General features: G+C 33.2%; 1 protein-coding gene across 1 annotated transcript; it reads left to right on the top strand.

Moving 5' to 3' along the window:
* The first annotated feature begins 4,294 nt into the window (after nt 1–4,294).
* LOC130893904 (two pore potassium channel protein sup-9) lies at nt 4,295–21,911 on the top strand. Its single transcript, XM_057800350.1, has 7 exons — nt 4,295–4,461; nt 11,523–11,739; nt 13,686–13,968; nt 14,827–15,031; nt 15,343–15,516; nt 17,566–17,732; nt 21,696–21,911. Exons 2-7 carry the CDS (start codon nt 11,613–11,615, stop codon nt 21,826–21,828), a joined length of 1,089 nt encoding a protein of 362 aa, XP_057656333.1. The 5' UTR covers nt 4,295–4,461; nt 11,523–11,612; the 3' UTR covers nt 21,829–21,911.
* The last annotated feature ends 2,899 nt before the right edge of the window (nt 21,912–24,810 follow it).

Here is a 24,810-nt window from a genome sequence, read left to right as displayed (position 1 = left end):
ATCTTCATCAATGCATGCTTTTGGTCAAGTATATTGGGTCTTGAATTACATTTCACTTTATTGCTTCATGTCAAGCGGCTTTTATACACCAAATAACTAAGTATTTATTCAGATGCTGTTTTGTAGATTGCAGATTGTTTGGGGGTCGTTTTGACTTTACAGCCACTCTTCACCTATACCTAGAACATATTTTCTACAAGACGTCTTATTGTTCTTTTTCCAAATAACATATACTCTTCCCAAATGAGATTATTTTTGGGGGCTCTTGTGTCCCACTTCCCTAGTTGTTAGTACCACTACTTTAAGGTACTTAAGCCTTCTAGCAAAAAGGCAGGACATTCGCCGAGTACATGCTCTGCTGTTCCATGGCTTGCTCGCAGAATCTCCAGTTATCGTCCTCTGCCATACCCATAATCTCAAGATGATATTTGACGGAGCAGTGACATGTCAGAAGACCAACCACCAGTTTCATGTCGTTTCTGGTCATCACGAGAAGTTCTTCAGACTTTTTAGTTGATATGGTTATGAATCTCTTGGATTGTTTTAGGCCTGGAGTGTTTCTCCAGGAAGACTCCATCCAGGGTATGGAGTCGTGACCCTTTTTTGGGAAGACTCTCTGCTTCCTCATTTCCTGATATTTCTTGGTGACGTGGAAGCCACATTAGGATTATTTCGCTTCTTTTAGTTAGTGCTTTTAAAGTTTGTTTGCACTCTCACACTAGTTTTGACGTGCACTCAAAAGCTTTCAGGACCTTCAAGGGCGCTTGGCTATCTGAGAGAATGCGTATGTGCTATTTAGGTAGGCTTCTATCCAAACACCAACTCTACCTGAAAAATGGTGAATCATGTTCCTAGAGGTATGGAGAGCTTGCATTTTGGTCCAGAAATGTCCTGTCCAGCTCCTTGTACCAGCTTCGAACCATCTGTTTACCATAGAGATACATTTCGAGATTGCAGAAGATTTTTGTTGACTCATGATTGGTGGTTCTTAATTACCACTTAGAATAGGGTAGCTGCTTTTATAATGTTATCAATTTTCTATATTCGAATAATAAGGGGCATATTTTCAAATTATTAAATATTTACCGGATTTATTTGTATTTTACATACATTGCAAACCAATTTTCAAAAAAGTACGCGTTCTTATTGATTTTCAATTTTTTGAGATTGGCGATTTGAGATCTCTAGATGCTCTTCCCATCGCTAGAGGGGAAAATGTTATGAAATCTTTCATTCTTCTTATCAGCTTTAAAATTCAATATCTTGAAGAAATGCTAATTGAGGCTAAGGAGATTTAATTACAATAACTTGTTTAATTGCAATCGTGCAACAATTCCCATTCGTTTAATTGCTCTGTGGTTTTTACATTAGAAATTGAATAATAAATAAATATTATGAATAAATTGACTGAAAATAAATTACTTACTTCAAAAAAAAAAACATTTTTGGAATTTGTTCTTTGTATCTGTAGGTGAATACCATAACTGACATTAGTGTTACGGTTTTTGACACCATCATTGCCATATGTAGAAAGCTGAGATAACAAATTAAACGTTTTATCCTTGAAAATAGCAACAACTTTTTAATTTTTTTTTAAAACTCCAGACCTATCGATATTGTTGTTCCATCATAACGGTATTGTAATGACACTTAGGCATGTCTGGTATATGAACACAAACAAAACGAAATGTTCAACCGAACCGTACCACCAATCGTCAAAATAGGATATATATTAATATGCGTACACTGTATTTGGTATCTTCTAATACCGTCCACTATTAGTGCTTTCTTCGACTGCCGACAATTATCGTCAACTTGCAGAGCATGGCAGTACTGAGAATGAGGACGAGACGCCGTTATGGAGAAGGACTTGATATTGGGTAAATGAATGTGCAGAAGATTGTTGGCTCAATGGTGTTCAAAGGCTATTGCTTATAGTAGCCAATTATGTTTATGAGGTAGTATAACAGCTGGACGCAATGTTGATGAGGTCCTACACCACTTTACGTTATTCAAATAGGCACCAACATTTTCTTTTTCAGCAACACAACAAACATGTGTGGAATATGATAGAAAAAAGACTCCAAATTGCACCACCCACTACAGATTCTAAAGCAATTAATTTATAATTTGAAGCTATTTGGTAGGAAGAGCGAACGAGCAGGCGTCGATTAATTTTTGTTGATACCTGAACGTGCACAAGAGTGTATTCAGATATGAGATGGTTTAATACGGTATTGATTTTCTTTAAATACTTGTTAGTAAAATTTTTTATAAATGTCCTCAAACGGAATGGTAAACAACTTGTCCAGGTCCCCGTTACAATATTTAATTTTCAGCATCAGTAAATCATTTTAAAGTATAAATAAACAACATTACAGAAAAAGTTAATCCCTTGGAATTCCTAAGCTAAACTGATTACTAAATCGAATAATACTGAGAAAATAATAAACGTTAATAGGGTAATATATGTAACTCGAATTATTTTTTCTACAATCATCAGGTAGGTAGTTTTAGTAGGGGTCAAATTACACTTAAATAAATGTTATGGGAACAATAAAGTATGTGGCAACCGTGACTTCAAGATGAGCCATCAACAATTCGATTTGCAGATTCGGTAAACGTCCTACTAGAGCCTAGCACAGAGAGAGGTCAAGCAGTTAAAAGGAGACGGCAACATCTATTAACAGATGCAGAAAAAGTGATTTTAAGTATTTTCAACCGACTTTGTAGTCGATGAATGTCCAGAAGAGATGCTATCCAAGGAACAATGTTTTTGTCAAAGACTTCCCAGACTACAGTCTACAAAAGGTGTGACCATGAGGCGAAAAAAGAATGTCTCAAACATAATACCAAATTTTCAAGGTATTCTTGCAGAACTGAAAAGAAACATATCCTTGAGGTATGATTTTAGTACATGATTTTAGATATAACACAGTAAATAAAAGGAAAACAGTAATGGGAAATTATCGTTCTATACATTGGGAAAACGAATGTATAACAAATATTCGGGAATATCGTAATGAGGAAACATAAATCTATTAGGTACTTGGATGAAATGGAAATGGAAAAAGAAAATATGGTTTGAAATTCAGGATACTGTTCGTAAAGCGTGGACATAATACTCTTGGTTCAAGGAAAAATTGGTACCAGCATTATATGCGAACGTATCGTACTAAATATTCTTCCAAAGCAGACATAAAGGAGTTTCTACTTGAACAAGATTTATATTTCGAAAAGTATTATACAAATGAGCAGCTCATACAGGTTTTAGAAACAAAAATAATTCCCAAGGAATATACCGTAGACGAAATGATCAAGAAGAATGGTCATATTGTTTAAAATTATTTTCGTCCTTCTGTGTTTTGGATCGAATTATTATGGTCCCAACTAAAAAGACAGATAAGAACTGATAAAACTACACCCCAAAAATTCCTCCTCAATTGTAGAATTGATGACGAACTTATAGTTAAAATTCTGAAGTGAAAAATTCATCTTTGTATTTAATTTTACTGATGCTATCTTCGCTCGTTATATCAAGTACAGCTCTGTACAATTATTGATGATGGGCTTCTTATCTACGTTTGTAAACTGATTATAGTTTTACAAAGTACATCTGTGATGATATTTTCGCTATATGATGACCCGCATTATACCTGGGTACCCATTTGTAATGTATTGTACCTTGAACAATTTTCTATTATTTATAACAATTTTGTCACCATAACAAACGAATTTCTAACAAATAATTCACAGTGCTCACAAAATATTTGAACATCCCTTAAGTTAAATCTAGTTTGAAACTGTCCAATATAAGTGACGCATAATAGGCAGTTGTAAAAGGGCTTCTTATTATGATGAGGTGAGTATGATGTGAAAGTCGACATTAAAAAAAGGTTCATTCAAGTTAATACCCATGATACTGAACATTTTTGCGATTGGGCATTAAAATGAGGTTATTTCATATACATAACCTAATTTGACATAATCGCAAGTAATAAAATTTTGTTTGGTATATATGTGACAGTAGTAGAAGATATTTTGGAGTGTCGTATGATTTACCAATAGAGAAATATATTAATAGATTTTATTCTACTTGATCTGCATCTTTACGAACACAACAAGTAGTTTTGGAATACTTATCAGGTCATTGTATCGCGAAGAGCTTTAAAACTTGTGCGAATTTTAATATGACGTCACTGCGCTTTAGCTATCGATTTTCCAAACCTCGTGTCCAGCTGAAAGCATCCGAAACTCCTGGAGGTTCAAGATTACTCTCGCGATTTTCTCGTGTATATATTTGTAAACGATTTTGTTGAAGGTGTTCTTTTCATATACAAATAAGTAGTTTTTTATTTGAAAGATGTTCAGAGCTCGATTTGGAATATTTGTTTGTGTTTAATCAACGTAAATAATAATTCGACTTCATCTTTGGGACCCTGTCCTCAATATTTTGCCGAGGTAAATGACATTTGTAATTTCACATTGTTGATGTGCACTACTTTTATTTTTTTTATTAGTCGTTTAATACAGTACTTATATATGAAAGCTCTCTTATATGTTTATTGAAATTGATATAAAATATTGTTTATTTTCTAAAAACTTTAACATCCGCAGTGCGAAATATTTCATAGACTTTTTCATTCGATTATTTCTTTACTCATTTGAAAACAAAATATCCGATATATCTGGAAAAATATGAAAATTATTTATAAAATGGAAGCAGAAAATAAAAATTGGAACGAAGTATTGTTGATAATAATAATTTAAACGAAATCCAGAAAAATGATAAATGTAGTTTGGAAAAACTGAAAAACACATCAAAATAAAAAGTTGAAAATAATTTTTTATTTTAATAAGCTTGAAATTTTATTTATTCCTCATTTTTAAGTTTCTTAATTGATACCATCCTCGTATAATGGTTCGTCGAAACTTGTATCGTGCCGTAACGATGTAGTTGGTAAGGTTTGTCAAAGTGCTTGATTTCCAACACGGAGATCGGAGGTTCGAATCCTCTGTCGAACGAAATGTTTATTAAACAAGCCACTTGTTCTTAGATCAAAGGAGAGTTACAAACAAAGAAGCTCACAAATAAACAAATTCATAGACAGGTAAAGCTAATATAACCGTGTTAATAACTATTAGATGTTTGAGGTATACATGTTGTCAAATACCAACAAGTCATTGAAATCCATCCATCTGTTTGGAGGTCTTCCTAAAGGTCGTCGTGTCCCTGTTTTACCGTATCGTGCGATCTTTGCTAATCTTTCTCTGGTCATCCTGTCCACGTGTTCGTTCCAAGCTTTAGCTCTTCTGTTGTCCGCTCTTGTTTCTATAGCATATGTCAATATGGGACTAACGCAGGTTTTGTATATTTTAACTTTTGCCCTTTTATTCATACTGGTATTATTCCAGATAATGTCCCGGAGTGCGCCGGATATTCGGCTGGCTTTGTTTGCTTGTCCTTTTACTTCATTTATTCTGTTCTGGTCTGCGCTGATGACATTACCAGTTTGCACCTTATTGGTTCTTCAGAGATGACAAGGGCTTAGTTTTTGCGGTGGATACTTGCATGTTAAAGGTTTTAGCTTTAACGTTGAATGAATATAGGAGCTGCTGTTAGTAATTTTCGCACTCTGCCACAATTACAGCGTCATCGGCATAACAGATTATTTTTATCGCCCCCGTTGTAAGTGAATATCCTCTTGAATTCTTGACATGATTTATTATTTCGTCCATTATCAGGTTGAACAGTTGCGGGCTTAAGGAGTCTCCCTGTTGGATCCCCGTTGGTGTTTGTATTTCCTGTCAGGCTTTGGTTAACTAATATGTGAGTGGATGTGTTATAGTTTAAATGTCTTATGATGTCTATTATGGTTTTCGTAATGTATTTCCTTTTTAGGATGTCTACTACGTCGCTTAGCCTTACCTTGTCGAATGCTTTGGTGAGATCTATGAAGCACATATAAACGGGCTGGCCGTATTCTATAGCTTTTTCAACTACTTGTCTGATTGTGAAGATGGCATCTATGGTTGATCAATTTCTCCTGACTCCTTGCTGTTCTTCCGATGTGTTTATGTGTTCATTTAATGTTGTTTCAATGATTTTTGTAAAAATTTTCTCTAGAGATTTCCTGTCCCCTTTATTGAATATAGGAATGGTTATTCTCTTTTTCCATTCGTTAGGAACTTCTCTGTTTGATATTATTCTGTTGAAAAGCTCTGTAAGTTCTACCATTAGTCGTTGTCCTCCGTATTTCAATAACTCATTTGGTATGCTATCTAATCCAGGTGCTTTCCTGTTTTTGATCTTTTTTGCGTGTTCTATCGTTACTTCTTCTAATATCTCGAGGGCTTCATTGTTTTCTTCATCTTCTTCATTGTTTTCTTTGTTTCACTCCTCTTCGGGAGCAACTGCGTACAGTTGTTCGAAATAGGTTTTCCAGTTGTGCCTGTGTGTATTCTACTATTTCATGTCTTCTCCTTCTTAGCATTCCCCATACCTTTTTTTGTGCTCCGTATAAGTCATGTTCCATTTCGGAGGTAAAGTTTTCCCAGAAGCTTTGTTTTATGTGTCTGATTTCTGTGTTAATTCTATTTCTTGTTTCAATGTAGTGGTTCTTTTCTTCGGGTCTTTCAATTGATAGCATAATAGTATTTCTTTAAATACAAACAAAAAAAACAGTTTGCTTGCTATCCTCATAAACCTGAAAAATTGTCATTTCTTTGTTTTTGAAAACTAGTTTGAACAAGAGTTTCTAAAATGAACTGATATTTCAGACCCCCATAGCGAAATTACACAAAAATCCTATCTTTCACTTTTCCTATTGATTCAAAATACATCAGTTGAAACATGTTGGGGTTAGTTGAGTGGTTAACTTAATATAATATTGTCATCAAAATGTAATAAAATAGACATAAAATTCAGAAATGTTAAGTGTAATTAATTTTTTATTATACTTATCTGAAAACATCCTGTTTTCATCTGTTTTTACTAAGACGTAAAGGAGGTATTTTCACAACAGCGCACGGAAAGTTTTTACCGATCTCCGATTTTTTTTTCGTGTGCTAAATAAAAAAATAAACTTTTCTGGAAACAAACAACAACATAATTAGTATATTTAGGAATCGCTGGTAATAATAGTAACATTTATTGTACAATTTGTATTATTGCAGTCCATTTGGTATTTCATTCTTCAAAACTAAAGAAGTAAAAGCACAAGGTTTTCAGATGTTTGCAGATTCAAATATCGCAGAGCTTGTTTTTTGCAAGTAAGGAGGGTTTAACAATTTATGCGATACTTTTATTTTCTTTTGTATGGCTTCTTCTATGTATCCTTCTTCTACGTTGAAAGAACACCATCCTACACCGTATCTTTTCAAAGTGAGCAAATCAGTGCCGCTCTCCACCAACATGGTTGCCGGAGAGCGCCTTATCACATGTCCGGTATATTCTTCAAGATTTTTCAGTTTCAAGTATTTTTCAGTAAGTTTCGGGACAGTCCTGATGGTATGGCATCCAACATGTTAGGCGTATAGTTCTTCCAATATCAATTGCAGATTATGAAAACCCTTGCCGACAATTTTGAGATACCTCATTTTATAAATTTATTATTTTTATAAATAGATTATAAATTGGTCGGCATTATACGAGAGGATTGAGAAGAAACAAGCTTAATGTGTGCAATAAATCAATATACCTAGGTATGTCTCGATTTATATTTATTGGTGTGGTACCGTACAAATTTATTTATTTATTATTTGTGTGAATATTTTTAATACATAAGTATATCTTATGCTAGAAAGTATTGTTTAAAAGGCAATCGAACCATTATAAATTGGACGACATTATACGTCGTTATTTAGACAGATGCACTTAATTATAATCCTACTTGAAACTTGAACAAAAAATCATTATCATATCTCGTTAACTTGCCTTTAAGGGAGTTTGGTTTAAACAGGGTACGAGACCTGAACTGAGCCCTTTTTAACCCTATTCGATTTTTCTCTGGAAAACGAAATATCGAAGCAAAAACCATAAAGGACAATAAATTCTTTGCGAATAAAACAAAAGAAAAAAACATTTCAATTCCAAAGTATCTTTATAAATAATAATGGTAGTCAGAATCGTCTGAACTAGAGTCATCATTTGATTGAATTATGATGGGTTGATACCAGATAACTTATAACAAGCATAATGACATATGAAATACTAATGAGATTCATGTAATTGAGATTTTCCACTGACAATAGTTTGTAGTTGTGAACTAATTTTACTTGTACCAATTATTAAAAGAGATTTAAGATGCTCATCAGTTAATTTAGATCTGTAAACATTTTTTGTGTACTTCATTTTGGAGAAGGTCTTCTCACACAAATAAGTAGTACTAAAAACAGAAAATAGCCCACGAGCAAATTTATGCAAATTATCAAATTGTGTCAGTGGAAGATTCCTATACAATTCCAACAAAGATGAGTTTTGATATTTGTTTTTAATTATATCACTGCACTGTAGATCAATCATTACCATTTGAAGTTCCGGGGCTAGGGTTTCAATGTCAGTATCAAAAGGATTCTGAAAAATCTACAGAGTCGGCTTCTCGCTTAATCAAACTAGGTGTATACATGGCCCACTTATTGATTCAACATAATACATCTTACGAAATTATTTTGAAATCCTTCAATTAAACAAAACAAGCAATGGTTTGGTTATTGCCGGAGCGACCTATTTTAAAGTCACTAGACTTAGGTCCTGAAGCAATCCTGATAGTTTTGGTAAATGCTTAAACTGTGATATTCTACCATGCTTATATTCTGTGTAAAAGGAATAAATTCAACCACAACAGTTGATTTTATTTATTTTGCTTTGACCAAGTAATAATTATCTGTTCTACAATTGTTTACATGTTTTTTCCTTTCCTTGTAAAGACCTCAACGCAGCCTCCACAATAACTAAAAATCCTGTTAAGTTAGAGCCTCTTTAAAATCATGTTTTCTTAACATCTACCAATTTTTATTGTTCTCATTAAGAAAAATAAACTCAAATCCATTAAAACTGATGGATTGGAGTTCACTGGAAAGAAGTCAAAAATCGGAGCATGCACATGGATGTAAGAATAGTTAAAGATGTTACCTGGCTTCCTCTTGTAGAGAACAGAAGATCTAATTTATAGCGATTTGTTCTACGTGAATACTTATAGGAGACATAATTAGATCATTTTCATTTTCAATTTTATATATAAGAAATGTCACATGCTTCCTGATTTTATCACATAAATAACACCTTAAAAATTGAATTTTTCAAACTTTCTTGTCTTTCAATACTTCAGTGAAATATATTAAATTCGATTTTTATATTGTTACTTGTTTATTTACCAAGTCATCTAGGCTTTTTCTTAAGCTAGTGATAACAGTTAGAATACATATTACTTACACTAGGTTACTCAATACAATACTAATTTTTCTAGTTTTACTTGATTTTAGATCTCTTCTATTTCAAAATTACACAGTATTGATGACCTTTTAGTCTATACTGAGATGTCTGCCATATGTAGACAGCGTCACAATTAGTACAAGGCACTTGGTATATAAACTGTCGTACCAAATGAAGTGAAAGAAGTTTTATCTTTATATCCCAATTTTGCACAAAATATTTCTAGCGACAAACAATTACTTGTGACAAATATCTTATGTATATACTAAATGCAACACCAATCATCTAAATAACGAAATTCAAAATAAAATATGATTTGCTACTTGTAGTATTATCACTAATTTCAGAAATAAATTGAAAAACAAACAGCAATAGAGGAATATCAAAACTCAAAATATAACTAAAATCAAAGAATTCATCAATGAAAACAGAAATCTCAAAATTTTGAAAGCAGATCCATCTAATAAAACTATTACTATGAAATCAGAAGATTATAAATAATAATAAAATGATGAAATTATTGAAGGATAAGACAACTTACAAAAAAATTAAACAAGACCCTACTAATCCTTATCACAAACAAAATAATGATCCAATTCGTTCTTGGGAAGAATAACTTTTCGCCATCAGATGCAAAAAAATCGAAAATTCACAATGCTTCCCCCTAAAATAATTAATTAAAAAGTATTTTGAAAGAAATTTTATATCAAAACAAATACTATATCAAAAACACATGGGATTTCAAAGAAAAAATTGAAAGTAAAAAAATTCCTAATGAATATGTATTTATTTCGTTAGATGTGGTTTATTTATATACAAATATTCCTAGTACCATTATGAAAAATATAATAATGAAAAAATGGGACAAAATTAAAGAATATAAGGAAATACCTCAAAACGAATTTATAAATGCTATAGAACTCACATTTACAACAACATATTTCAAATATGAAAATGAAATATACAAACAAATTGATGGTTGCGCTATGGGGGCTTCCATTTCAAGTGTTATAGCACAATTAGTAATAGTTATATTAAAAATAACATAAGAACAGAATGGTATACAAAACCTTCTAGGTCCTCAAGATATTTAAACTTCAATTCTTGTCATCCTATATGCCAAAATAGATCAGTGATGTATGAAGGACATGATACATTATCCAAATATTTCACTAAATTAAAATCTAAACCATGAAAAAAACAAATTCAATTATAAAGATTCAAAAAAATCAAAATTTTGAGATTTCTGTTTTGATTCATTAATTCTTTGGTTTTAGTTATATTTTGAAGTTGATATTTCTCTGTTGCTGTTTGTTTTTCAATTTATTTTTAAAATTAGTGATAATATTACAAGTATCAGATCTTATTCTATTTTGAATTTCATTATTTAGATATTTGATAAAAAAAATAGAACTGCATTAACCAACCATGAAATATTAAAAAAACATTCATTCAAATATAGAGATTGAAAAATACTTGAAACGGAATCTAATACACGAAAAAGAGAATTTTTAGAAATGGTTCAAATTCATAAGAACGAAAAAGCTATAAATAATAAAAAAGACCTAAATAATTTAAGTAAAATTTGTAGCTTTATTTTGTAAATTCTAATAGAACTACAAATAATTTAATTGATTACTGCTGCATATTTGAGATGTGAGGACTGAGGAAAAATTAATTTTTCTCATTAGAACAAATTTCTATCCTGATTGTCTGTGTCAATATCATATTTTAATAAAGACTTAAAATTAGTCGAAACGTCAATTTTTATTTTTCTTTAAGAAAATTATTAAAAAAAAACTAATTTTGGAACATAAGAGACCTAAAAAACTAATTTTGAAACATAAGAGGCCTAAAATCAAGAGCATTTAGAAACTTAAAAATATGAAAATATCTAAGAAATTGAAGAAATTTACAATACTGATTATATATAAAGTATAACCGATTACGTTAGGTGACAATCGACACTGTATACATACATACTGTATACAATTCTATTATGTTTTATTCAAAAACTTATATATAATATATATATATATATATATATATATATATATATATATATATATATATATTTTAATTATTTTAGGAGGTGAAATGTGGATAAGAAAAAGGGAGCGCCTGGGGGGCAGCTAGCGACGTGGGAACCCCCCGGCGCCAGCATGACGCGCGTTAAAGAATGAAGAAGCAAAACGTTCGCACCTTATCTCTAATCGTTTGCACGTTCACTTACCTTCTTATTGGCGCAGCTGTCTTCGATGCTTTAGAATCCAAAACAGAGAGCCAGAGAAAAGTATTTTTACAAGGTAGGTTTTTTCAATCACATTGTAGTATACTTATTCCGTTATTATGAATTTTTGAAATCATTCTAACGGAACAGAAATACATATCTCTATTCAAAACGCGTCCTTCATTGTTTTATAGATAGTTATGATAGTAATGACTTTTTTGTAAAATGTAATTTTTATTTTTAGTATTGAATAAATATTTTCCATTTTATTTATTTATTCTTCTCCATCTCTCTCTGACAATAACAAAAATGCCTTTGACTATATTGGTCCTAGAAGTACTTGGCCCAACAAAAAAAACGAATTTACCTCTTCATTGTTGGAAACCAATACAATACCACCGATACAATTTTTCAAGTTTTTCAAGGATATGAAAAGTTTCGAAGAAGACAAAACTGAAACAGATAAATGATGCAGATCAAAAAGAAGTAGAGAACCATTTTCAAAACTGCAAAACCTACGAGGATGGTCCTAGAAGTACCTGGCCTGATTTAGAGATGTCGGTAGTTGCCTAAAAATATACCACTGGGTGAAATTGCTCCTTCGTTATCAATAGTAAAATATTGGGTAGCAGAATTTAAATGAGGCCGTAAGACCTGCGAACCCCAGCATTGGAGTGGTCGACCATATGAGGTGACGACTCCAGAAATGTTGGAGAAAATCCCCAAAGCGGCACTGAAAGAGCGTGAGCTAAATGACATAGTAGGCACTTCAAAAAGTGCGGTACATCGCATATTAACTAAAAATTTGGATAAGAGAAAGCTGTGCTCAAGGTGGGTGCCTCGTTTGCTTATAATAGAACAAAAACAGCATCGTGAAGATGTTTTCATCCAGTGTTTGGAAATTTTTCACGGAAATAAAGCCGAATTTCACGCCGTTTTTTAACCATTGATAAAGTCTGAGTCCATCACTTCACACCCAAAACAAAAGAATATTCAAAACAATTGACCGAAAAGGGAGAATCGGCTCCAAAGAAGGCAAAGACCGTTCCATCTGCAAGCCAGGTCATAGCCTTGGTTTGACGATCTGAAAAAAAGAAAAACTATCAAAGGCGATTATTATGCGAACTTATTGCAACGTTTGTGTGAAGATATCAAGCATAAACGGACGCATTTGGTTAAGAAGAAAGTGTTGTTTCATCAAGACAATGCACCAGCTCACACATCCGTTATTGCAATTACCAAAATTAATGAATTAAAGATTGAATTTCTATCTCATGCATTCTTTTCATCATAGTTAGTCCACTTGGATTGTTTTCTGTTCCCAGATTTAAAAAAATGACTCGGTGGTCAAAGATTTTCCAACAATGAAAGGGTGATGTCGGCAGTTGATCACTGTTTTTAGGATATATACGATTCTTATTATAAAAAAGGTATCGAGCTTATTGAACATCGATCCAAAATTTTTGTGGTTTCTCTGTTGGACCAGGTACTTCTGGGACCATCCTCGTACGATTAGAAAAGACATTGATGCTTGTTAGCCGCGATCTATATTCCTAAACTCTGAATAGTGTTGTTCAAGAGAGAAAAATAGAGTTTATCAGCTTATGCAGCAACTTATTATTATTAAAAATCTAAGCTCTTCTTATTTATTTGGTACACTATGTTGTTTATTAACTTTCCTCGTACCATTTTGTAATGATAGCATAGGCAGAATTTGTGACGCCATGCTATTGAACTATGAGGAGGCATTGGAAAGTTCAATGTCTCCCCGTAGATGTTGTTCAATGTCTCATCTAGTAACTTACAACAGTAACATAAAATGATTCTCTTTCTCTGTCAAGGCTATCTAATTATACGTACATTCACACCGACAGCTACACGTGAGCCCCAACACCATAATAACCAAATGACCTTCTCTAATCTCTGTATTATTTTTCACGGGTTCAAAAATACCTTTGATTTCAAGATATTTCAAGAAAAATAATGTTTCCATTAAATCTGTTTACTGCTTTCTTTTCACAGAGGTACAAAGTATTACAAGGACAAAATATAATATCAGCAACGAAGATTACAGAATATTGGAAACGGTCGTATTGAAGTCTGAACCTCACAGAGCCGGTCGACAGTGGAAATTTACTGGAGCGTTCTACTACGCTACTACAGTTCTGACGACCATCGGTTACGGTCATTCTACACCCAGCACTATTTACGGAAAGTTATTTACGATGTTCTATGCGATTATTGGCATTCCCTTGGGATTGGTGATGTTCCAGAGTATTGGGGAAAGGGTCAATAAACTAAGCAGGTTAGTAGAAAAATATGAAACTCAATCGACAGTTTCAGCTGACCATGTATGGAAAAAACCATTTTTTTCATAACAAATGAATCTAATGTTAATAAATTTGTGGATAAATTATATACGCAGAGAAGATTCTGAATCTATTAGTTATAGAATTGATGAGAACAATTTGTGTGTTATTTTTAAGAGCTTAATTGTTTCTGTACCTCATCAACCTACTGTATAATATTTTTTAGATTTCAACTTTTTTTATTACACATCATCATCATCATCACGCGGCACTACAGCCCTGCGTGAGCCTTGTCCTCCTCTATAGCATTCTGTCCCTTGGCTTGGAGCACCATCCTGTAATTCGCATAGTTCGGATCATCCTTGACATTATTCATCTAATTTTCAGCCTTCTCCTTTCGGTAATGATCTTTAATTCTAGTATTTATAGCCCATTTTGTGGTGCCCACATAAATGTTAGCACATAGACACGAAATGCAGCGTCTTGGACTCCGAAAAGGATTATTGGTGGGTCTGTGTTGACCCTCTTCTTCAAAAAGTTTCATAATCTCTTAAACTGCATTTTTGGTGATATAGGTGAGATTTGGATAGGTGTATCATTAAATGAGTGAGCTACATCATCATTAGATCACCACAATCTCATAATGAGAATAGTTATTCTTTCTATTCCAAGAAACCTGCCTGTTTCATAACATTTAAACACATTCGAACATAGAAAGCCCTACAACTTTTTGAGATAATCAGTTTCAAATGATTGTAATTTAAAAATTATTTGTTGTTGAATTATATATTAGCAGGTTAAATTACTTTATGAATACACTGCATCAGGTTTTAATAATAATTCAATTGTTTTAGTGTGATCATACGATCTGTGAAATCTTCTCTTCACTGCCGGCAGACAAATGCATCAGAGCTAGACCTTATTTGCGTAGTTACTTTTTTAAGTTCATTAACAATAGCAGGAGGAGCTGCCGCATTCTCAAGATACGAAGGATGGAGTTACTTCGACTCTGTTTATTACTGCTTTATCACCTTGACCACAATTGGATTCGGTGATATGGTGAGTTGAAACTCGTGATATATTGATCATTTCCAGAAAAAATGGAGATTTGGTGAGAAACCTTCAAGTATAATAGTATCGACATATCGATAAATATCAATTGCTAATTCAATTTAAACATTCACATCTGATTACAATGTTGCCGAGACTCAGTAAATAAGTGATAAGGCATGTTAACATATGACTTCTTAGACATTATTAGCAGATACCAGAAAATAGTTTCCAACATAAATAAATGAAAAATATTCATTATAATTTTCATTGTAGCCGTTATTTTCATTGTCACTTTATATTTGAAAATTATATTTTAGGTGGCACTTCAGAAGGATAATGCCCTTAGTGAGAAACCCGAATATGTTGTGTTTGCACTGATTTTCATCCTTTTTGGCTTAGCCATAGTTGCGGCTTCATTGAATTTGTTGGTTCTTAGATTTGTGACAATGAATACCGAAGACGAAAGGAGAGATGAAGCTCAAGCCATTCAGGTAATTACTCTTATTTTAAAGATTGTGAAAACTCACGAAAATTGTTAATAATGTATATGTATGTATATATAGATTTGGGGTTTCGAATACACAGCATCCCAAAGCATCTATTGTGTCTCCCTTTTAAAAAGTCTAGAATGTGGGATGTAATGCTCTGCAGTTTCTCAGTGTTTCACACTTCGAGAGAATGTGGATAGAGGTTTCGTCTTCTGTGCAACAAAATCCGCACGCCGCTAGGTTTAGTTTGTTGAGGCGACATTGCCCCGTTAGAACTGCTGTTAGTATTCCTAGTTTGTTCTTACTTAGGTTCTGTAGCTGAAGCCACAGAAGGGTTCGGGTTCCACGAAGGGCTTGTCTGCCGTCGCTTTAGAGAGCTTATCAGCTATTTCTATTTTTCGCTCCGGTGCGTCCTGGAATAAATTGTAGTGTGATTTTTTTTGCCTAGCTGGCTTAATTTTTGTGGGAAATCCAAAACGAGTTTGGATTTTATGATATTGGAGCTTAGAGCTCAAATGGCCGCTTGACTATCGGACAACGTTTTGATCCCACTTGCCTTTACAGTTTATTATTGAGGTGAAGTTTTTCTCAAAGCTAAACTTTTTCGATGTAACGTTCTGAGGCATGTCCCAAGGTTGGCCATTATTTAGGAACGGGTTCTCTTTGATGATTCCGTCTCTGAACATTCTAAGTAATGTTGTCTCTGCCACGCTTTCCAGAACTATGTGGAAAGGTGAGAGATTTATATTGCTTCAGTCCTAGTCGTTGCCAAGGTCGTGGAGAGCCCATCGACTGGCTTAGTAGCTTTCTCAAAGACCGATCTATCCAGGTGCTATCGATGGACACTCCTCAACGATCTACTAGACAAAACTGTAAAACGGATCTATAGCTTCGCCGACGATAGCACACTGATGACATCGCTCAAATCAGCCGCGTCAATAAACTTGACCAACACTCAAATCCGTAGACAACAACAGATCACTACGAGCATTAATACCGATCATGAAATCATTCTAGAGTAGGGTGGAAGCAATCTGTTTAGAACAGCAAAGACCTAGACTGTTATTTTTACAAAGAAGGCTGGTACTGCGGCTAATGATTGGTTCCTTTCTGGTAACAAAATATCTCCAAATTTGCTTGTTGGGTGTTAAAGCTGGGAGCTATATGTCCTGGCATGGCAATGAGGTGAATTAGGTAAGGAATCTTCACAAATGCTTGGAGCCCTCTTTAAGACCAAAAAAACTATATACCCCGCTTCTATATACAGCTTCTAATCCTCTATAAGGCCCAGATTCGCCCATCTTTGGAGTACATTCGGAGCTAGGTTCCCAAGCATACCCTAGGGATACTCGACTTAATACAGAAGAGCAATTTGACTTTTTGGCGGTGCAGAGTTGACCAGAAACTTGGACAGCTTCGAGCACAGAAAAAAGGACACTGATCTAATTCCGTTTAACCGATGCATACCACGGCATGTTCTTCCGAGCTGTCCAGCATAATCCCACATAGAGCAATATTTGCAAGACAGGCAGATGTGGTTCATGAACAATAAATTCACCTGAAGCCGCCCATATCGTCAATTTATTGGGACTCTTTCCTTTGGAGACGTACAAACTGTAAAATCAGCTACCAGGGCACGTCTTTCCCGAATATTACAGCCTGCGTAAGTTCAAGATTAACATCCACAGGTATCTCCACATGGCAAACACCACTCGAACTTCTCGAGTGTAATAGAGTTTAGCCTTTTTGGACTTGATTTCTACATAAAAAAATATAACGGTGACAGAATGGCATGTGCACATCTGAATAGTAAATAGTTAAAACGCCGCCGTTTACAGTAACGCGATCTTGGATCTGCTGTTGAAAGACATGTTGGGTAATGATTTGTTGAACCATGGCATATAGTAGTCTATCACTGAAAAAATCAAGATCGATAATTATTCCTTCTGGGTATAACATTCCAAATGTCACAGTATATAATAATTAATTTCGTAACCCAATACCAATATAGTGAGATGACTAGTAAAATTAACTATTTCAATTATTTTAAAGGCATTAGCTGGAGCAGTTAGGTTGGAAGGAGATGTGATAACAGCGAATGGCTCCATATTAAGTGGTCAAATAGGATACCATTGTACAGAGACGACATCTTTGGATGGTAACGAAAACTCAGTGTGTTCGTGTCCATGCGGATGCATTCCAACAAATAATAAACAAAGGTATCTGCAGTTTTTTCTTACCATATCGAAGAATAAAGGCAGGTTCATAAATTTGATTTTCCGTTTGCCGTTATATTGATATTTGCTGGTTCAAAATTAGAAACATTGAAATGCATAAGACAATACTCCCGATACAAAATACTTTGTTACAATCCATAATATCCTTTATAAATACCAACTTACAAAGCAGTACATCCGTCAAAAAGAATAACAACATTTTTAGGTTGACGGCCAAGGCGGCAACGTCAAGTTTATGTATAGGGAGTAGAATTTGCTACGGCAAACGTCACTCGCGAAAGACAACGGCAAACGGAAAGTCAAGTTTATGAATCGACCTTAATTCAACAAATCATGTAAGATGTTAGTTGTCATCCAATCGTAGATACATTAAACGAAATATTCCGAATATCTTAACTAGAATGACATTGGAATTTTTATTTGATAATAAGGAGTAGTTTTTAAGATTTAGATCCTACCATCAACGTAAATTTGAAAATGTACTACCCGCTGTAGAACCCGGGATTAACGGGAAAAGAGTCGGAAGTGTATAGCTTGAACCAAAATAATACTAGCACTTCATATACTGATTTCTTCAATACAGGCCCTTGTTTTTGAATTATAGTCCCCCAGTGTTTGAAGTCTTCTTCTTTTTCTTCTCTAGATTCCTTTATTCGTTTTCGAGCGTCAGAGTATTGGGGTTTTAGTTTTCATTCTCCTTTCATCCATTTTTCCACTCTTTCCAATCCTTTGCTACTTCATTCATCTGCTATATTGTTTTCCCTTGTCTTCCCCCTTTCCTTTGCTACTTGTTTTAACCAAGTTTTCTTGGGTCTTTCTCATCTTCTTTTCTCATAATTTTTTGCTTGTGTCACATTTCTTTAGTAGGCTTTTGTGGTGCCCCCTTTATTTATGATCCGTACCACTTCAAACATCTTTTAAATATTTTGGTTCCTATTTGAGTGTTTCTAGAACTATATCATTTATTATCTTATCCATCCTTGTTTTTCCTGCTATTTTTCTTGGTTCATCTCCGCTACTAGAATTCTACTTTATATCCTTTTGTTCATCAAGTTTCACTACCATATATAAACGTGGGTACAGTTATCGAGTTATATACTTATGTCTTGATGTCTTTTTTCCCGAAATTTGTCTTACTATGAGAATAGTATATTTCATTTGCTTTTGTTACTCTGTTTGCTATCGCTAAATATTCCTCATACTGTCTTTTTGGATTTACCACCATCCTTTTGCATTTCTTGATATCCACTTTCATTCTCAGGTCTTTTATTTTCTTTCTCCATACGTATGCTTTTTCTTTCTTGAATGTATCAACTACGATCACTATATCGTCTGCATATACTAATCCTGTTTATTTTTACTCGTTCCAGGTTTTTGTAGCTAATTATTGTCTTTAGTACATAGTTCTTCTTTTTTATTGTTTTTATCATCCTATCTATGACAAGTATGAATTAGAAGATGACTAGGACTATCTCCTTGTTATACTTCCATTCCCATCCTCAACTTAGTCGATCCTCTCCTGTCTACTTCTCTCTTACGTTTTCATATATTTCGTTTGTTATCTCTGTCATTTTTCTAATGATTCCTATTTTCCTCAAACTTTTAAAATCGATGAATGTAATACGTAATTCTTCTCCCTGTTCTAATTTCCATTCTATTGAGCTGCTTGATATGTATATGTTATCTAGCGTTTGTATTCCGTTTTTAAACTCACTTTGATCCTTCTAATTTCTTCATTGACATATTTATATATGTTTCTAAGCCAGCTGAAGATAAACATATTGCGCTGTAATTTTCGCACATTCGGTCGTCTCTTTTTTTCTAAAGTGGTATTAATTGATTTATTACCGGTCTCTGTGTATTTTGGTTGTATTCCATGGTAAGTTGAATATCTTTAGTATCCTTCCCCGACCTATTCCTCCTAAATATTTTATCATTTCCGCTTCCATGTTGTTTTATCCACATGTTTTTCTTATTTTGATTTTTACTATTGCTGCTGCCTCTTCCTCTTCTGTGATTTCCTCTGTTGTCCTTCTATCGTTGGATAATTCCCCTTTATCCTCGAATTCTTCTTTTCTTGTCAACATTCTACCTCTGCGGCTTAATTTTTCTTCAAAACATTTCTTCCATGTTTCTAATATGTGTTTACTTTTATATTGTTTTCATTATCAGTTTGAAGTCTAATTTCGTTTTATTATTTTTTATTTTACCTTCATAAAATTTTCAGCATATTTATAATGTAAGTTTATAGTTATTTTGGTAGGGTATAGATTCACACTATTGCCTTGAAGCCAAGGACGTACTACTAGTAATGATTTTTGTAGGGATAATGATGATAATGAAATTATCTAACATAACTTTTTCACACTTAAAGTTAACAAAAATGTTCTTTTTAATAAAATTTTTGCATTTTATATGTTTCAAAACCCATTAGTTTTTAATTAAGGTGCAACCTCGCTGGGACACGTGTCTTCTTTTTCTTCGCGTCACCATTAACGATCGTTGTGCGGTGACCTATGCTTTCACTACCCATTATTTTGCTTTGAATTACCAAACGAAGAAGATACTATTTTACAGGGTTGCAAATCACATAACCAAAATGTTCTAATTTACGTTTCTTTATAATGTTGACTATTTGGTTTATTAATAGGCTCAAAAACCTCGATGTTTGTAGTAACTAATCTTCAGCAATCGGCGATAAACTTTTGTCTCAAACGTTTTGAGCAGATTTTAAGTGAACGTCCATGCCTGTGTGTCGTATAAGAGGTTGCAAAACCAATGCTTCACACATACTCCAAATTCGGAAACCAAATCGAGTGTTATTGATTCTTCCTTCAAGCTTTTTATATACCATTTTGTCGATTATTTTCAAAAATGTTTTTAATACGTCGCTCATAAAGCTTATAGTTCTAGTGTCACTGCATTTTGGACTCAACCAATCTGGTGGGATAATGGCAGTTTCATAAACATTATTTAACAAGTTCTTTAGTACTTTTATACCATTTTCACCGAGTAGCTTCTGTGGTTTTGGATGCATATCTTCTACTCCTACTGCATTTCCGTTTTTTACGCAGTTTATTGCTCTGAGCTCTTCATCTTCAGAAATAGAAAGATCAGTTGTTACCCTTATATTTTCTTAATCTTATCTACTTTAATCTAATAGCTCTAGTATATACACTAGTGTAGCTACTAGTCCTCTCACTTTCAAACTCTTTTACAAAAACTAAAAACTCTATCATGTAATTCCACGCGGAAAAATTAGCTTGCTATTATTTAATAAATGGAGATTTATACAGAGTGTTCCACGACGAGTTAAAACTATCTGTATATGGCAAAATGCTTATAGTAGAATCATGAAAATTTCTACGTTTGGGTTTTCGAATACGATCTTTTCAACTAATATATTATCAAAGATGGCCGACTTCCGGTATAACCAGTGCAACCGGAAGTCGACTGTAACTTTGTTATTTTGATTGGACACCCTATGTATTAATGCATTTTTTAAATTTACGTAAAATTTTAGTATACTTTTGTGAGAAAACAATTTTCGAAAAATGCATACTTTGTGAGTTATTAATTTTTTTGTAAAAAATTTGACCATTGTAGACCTTTATAAATAATTTTTTTACGAGGATACCCTTAAAGATATGAAAATGGTTTCTTTTCGTTTGCTTTTAGTTGAGTGACACGTACTTGAATGTATGTTAAGAAATTTTTTATTGTATACAGGGTGTGTATAAAAAGTGTTCAAAGTTTAACGTCATAAATATCAGATTTCTTTATTTTAAATAGAACCACCCGGTTTTTTCTATTTTAATGCATTCAGGGGTGAAAAATAAGGCAAATTTATCAATTTCTTAGGTACCCGCCTTAATACTCCCCTATTTATTCGGCCATAACTGATTACTTTCTAATAGTTTTATAATAATTCTATAACAATTCCAGATTTAAAATACGAAGATCATCATTACAAATGAAACATCTACTTCCTGTTATTCCGATGAATGAGCTTCATCCCCCGAAAGGTCCAGGACTACCACCTCCAGCAATATATCCGAATCACAGAGCTTCGATATAACATTATTTCGAAAGGTTTATAAGCCTACATTAATCATTGTGATATAGTAACTGAACTACAATCGATTAATTAATAAGATTTGGTAATCGATATATATGTACATATATATATATATATATATATATATATATATATATATATATATATATATATATATATATATAAGAATGATTTTATATCATCATCAATCTAGTATGACGTAACCCTGATACGACATGTGATGAAAAAATTCGCTGAATAATTCAAATGGAAATAAAGAAGGTAATTTGAAATTTTTATTAATATGTGCTGAGCTTTGTTAGTAATACATTTATCCCTACGTTATATCGATAAATAGAAGTCCTATTTTCAATATTAAGAACGTATAGCGATCAAAAAGCACCTTGTGATATCACGATGAAGAAGAAACCAGTTGATCAATTTTTCCGGTTGTTTCCATAGCTAAGTTATTGCGTAATTAAACGACTGTTTGAAGGAACAAGAATGCTGTTATGAGAATCGATTTAGCGTATTTTTCATCACACCTCGTATATATTGGGTTGTATAATGCACCGTATCCTATGTTCATCGAAAGATACGTTTTATTTCAACTAACACGTAACGTATACATAGAAAAAATTCAAAATAATCTTATATATTTTCATCACCGAACAACGCACCGTCATTAAACGGCTATCCTTGTATACATATATTTTTTTACCGGATGGGTGGTACTTGGGACAGCTGTCTTACCTGCGCTAGTTAACCCATTCATCACGGCAGCCATTTTCATAGATTATCACTGAGTACGGGGCTCTTTGAGATAAACCTTTGGCTCTGACGGAAAGGTTTTCTGATACAAATTATTTGATCTAATATTAATTTGATTTGAAAAAATTGTTACAAAAATCCCGAGGTCCTATTTCCGATAATTAAGAGGATGCGTCTCGGCACGTTCTCCGTCAGTGGTAAAGGGATCAGTTGACCTGTGTAGCGGGTAGCCTACTTCGTGACTTACCTTGCAACTAATTCATTGTTGGTTTCAAGACCGAGAAATTAAACTAACATTAAAAAAAATCAAAAACGACATTTTCAAAAAATGTAATTGTGTATATTAATTACGTTAATGATTACTTAAAATCCTACACATATTTTATCATTTTTTTTGAAGGTCAATTAAATAAAATTGTTGTAGGAAATGTAATAAATAAACAACCTTTTGCATTTTTTTAATAAAACGTTCATTATATGTACAAGTTTTCATAAACTTACTTATTCACTAAAATTAACATAAGAAAATTTATATAAATTAAATTAAAATTATATTTACAATTAACAGTAGACTAATTTACTAAAATTTATATAAATTCAATTGATATATTTACAAACAATACACTTATGTACTACAATTACAACTCCATATTTTCATGATAAATTACGAAACAGTCAATTAAGCATAAGGGGGGTTTATTTGGACAGGCCAGGCCGGAGTTTTTCTCTGACGGATGTTCATGATTATATCGTATTCTAACTTCAAAAAGTCGATTATGAAAATGAACAAAAATACACTGTGAGAAATATAGAATAAATATTGTTTTTAAAAGAATGGGATAAAGTGAAATCAGAAAAAGTAAAAAAATAATGTTTTATGGAGAAATATATCCCAAAATTTGAAAAATAACTTAAAAAACAAATCAAAGAATTTAAAAATGATGATAATTCTAAAAATGGTCTCCAAAATATATGTTTCGTCTAATTTACAAGAATCTTCATAAACAACTTGCGAAGTTATGTATCAAAAATAGTTTTATAAAATGGACTGAACGAAATGTTGAAGTCAAATTTTACTTATATACAAATGGAATTTAAAAATTAATAGCTATAACAAAAGTAAAATCTACGAAAAATGTGTTTAACTTACCTGAAATTCAATTTAAAAAAGGCACATTTTCACACGTCCAATTTTAAAACAGTAAACGGCGTATCGTACACTATTTCTTCGAGAATCACGGGAGTACAAAGCTGAGTCTTTTGGTTGTAACGGATAGTTTGGTGTCGAGTTGAAAAGTGAAGGAATACGAGCTCGTCGGCACGCACGCCGTCATTGGTGAAAGGAAAGGAGAGCGTGCCGGCACGCGCAACGTCAGTGGGTAAGGAATCGAAGAGCGCGCCGGCACGTTCTCCGTATTTAGTTTTGAGCTGATAGTCAGAGATTATGCACGTGTGAAATGAATAATAAGAAAAAACTCGTATTGGCCTACTATTTGTACAAGAATAATCAAAAATAAATAGAAGAAGGTAAAATGTCATCATAAACAATTCCATGTCAATAACAGCCATTTTTAAAAGAACGCAGCTAAAAGGCACTCCATTTGCAGAAAACAGGCAATACGTCCGTCAGCGTCAACACGATACTCTGGCGTGGATGACCGCACTATCTCACACCGGAACGGTGTCCATTCGGTGTATCCGGCTTAATGAAATTCACTATATCTTCATCAATTATTTTGATCTGAAATTTTTTTTTCTCCAAATAACTTTATTTTATTGAAGTATAATTTTCAAGTATAACTGGTAGACATGAAAGATAGATAAGTTATAAGCCTTAGATAGACTGATAATAAATATAAATCTTCTGGTCTGAGCAGACATGTCGATTATATCACCATAATTAATTTCGTGGACTAGTCGAGTATTAATAGATAGTAATGCAAATCTATCTTGGCCCATTCTTGCTACTGTGCTCTTGTTTGCTCATATTTATGACTCATAGAGGCTCTATCATTTCTCTGGACCTTTTGCTTTTGTTATATTTGTGATGAATATACAGTAAAAAGTCAACAAAGAGATTTTGTGAAGAAGGTTTTTTGCTTACTTAAAATTGATACCTAATGATTAAGACAAAGCATGGGCTCCTTATAAGGTGTACAGAAGATGTGAGGAAGATTTACGTTTGTGATTTAAGGATAAGAAGACTACATTTGGTTTTGATATTCCTATGAT

This window comes from Diorhabda carinulata, chromosome 5 (assembly GCF_026250575.1).
Source record: "Diorhabda carinulata isolate Delta chromosome 5, icDioCari1.1, whole genome shotgun sequence".
In the NCBI taxonomy this organism is placed as follows: Eukaryota; Metazoa; Arthropoda; class Insecta; order Coleoptera; family Chrysomelidae; genus Diorhabda; species Diorhabda carinulata.
The sequence above is the reverse complement of the archived record's forward strand: the minus strand, read 5'-3'. Positions and strand labels throughout refer to the sequence as shown.

Coding starts and splice junctions, on each gene's coding strand:
- LOC130893904 (XM_057800350.1), top strand. CDS start 11,613: ATGAAGAAGCAAAACGTTCGCACCTTATCTCTAATCGTTTGCACGTTC. Junction 13,969..14,826: donor AGGGTCAATAAACTAAGCAG/GTTAGTAGAAAA, acceptor CAATTGTTTTAG/TGTGATCATACGATCTGTGA. Junction 17,733..21,695: donor CCAACAAATAATAAACAAAG/GTATCTGCAGTT, acceptor TAACAATTCCAG/ATTTAAAATACGAAGATCAT.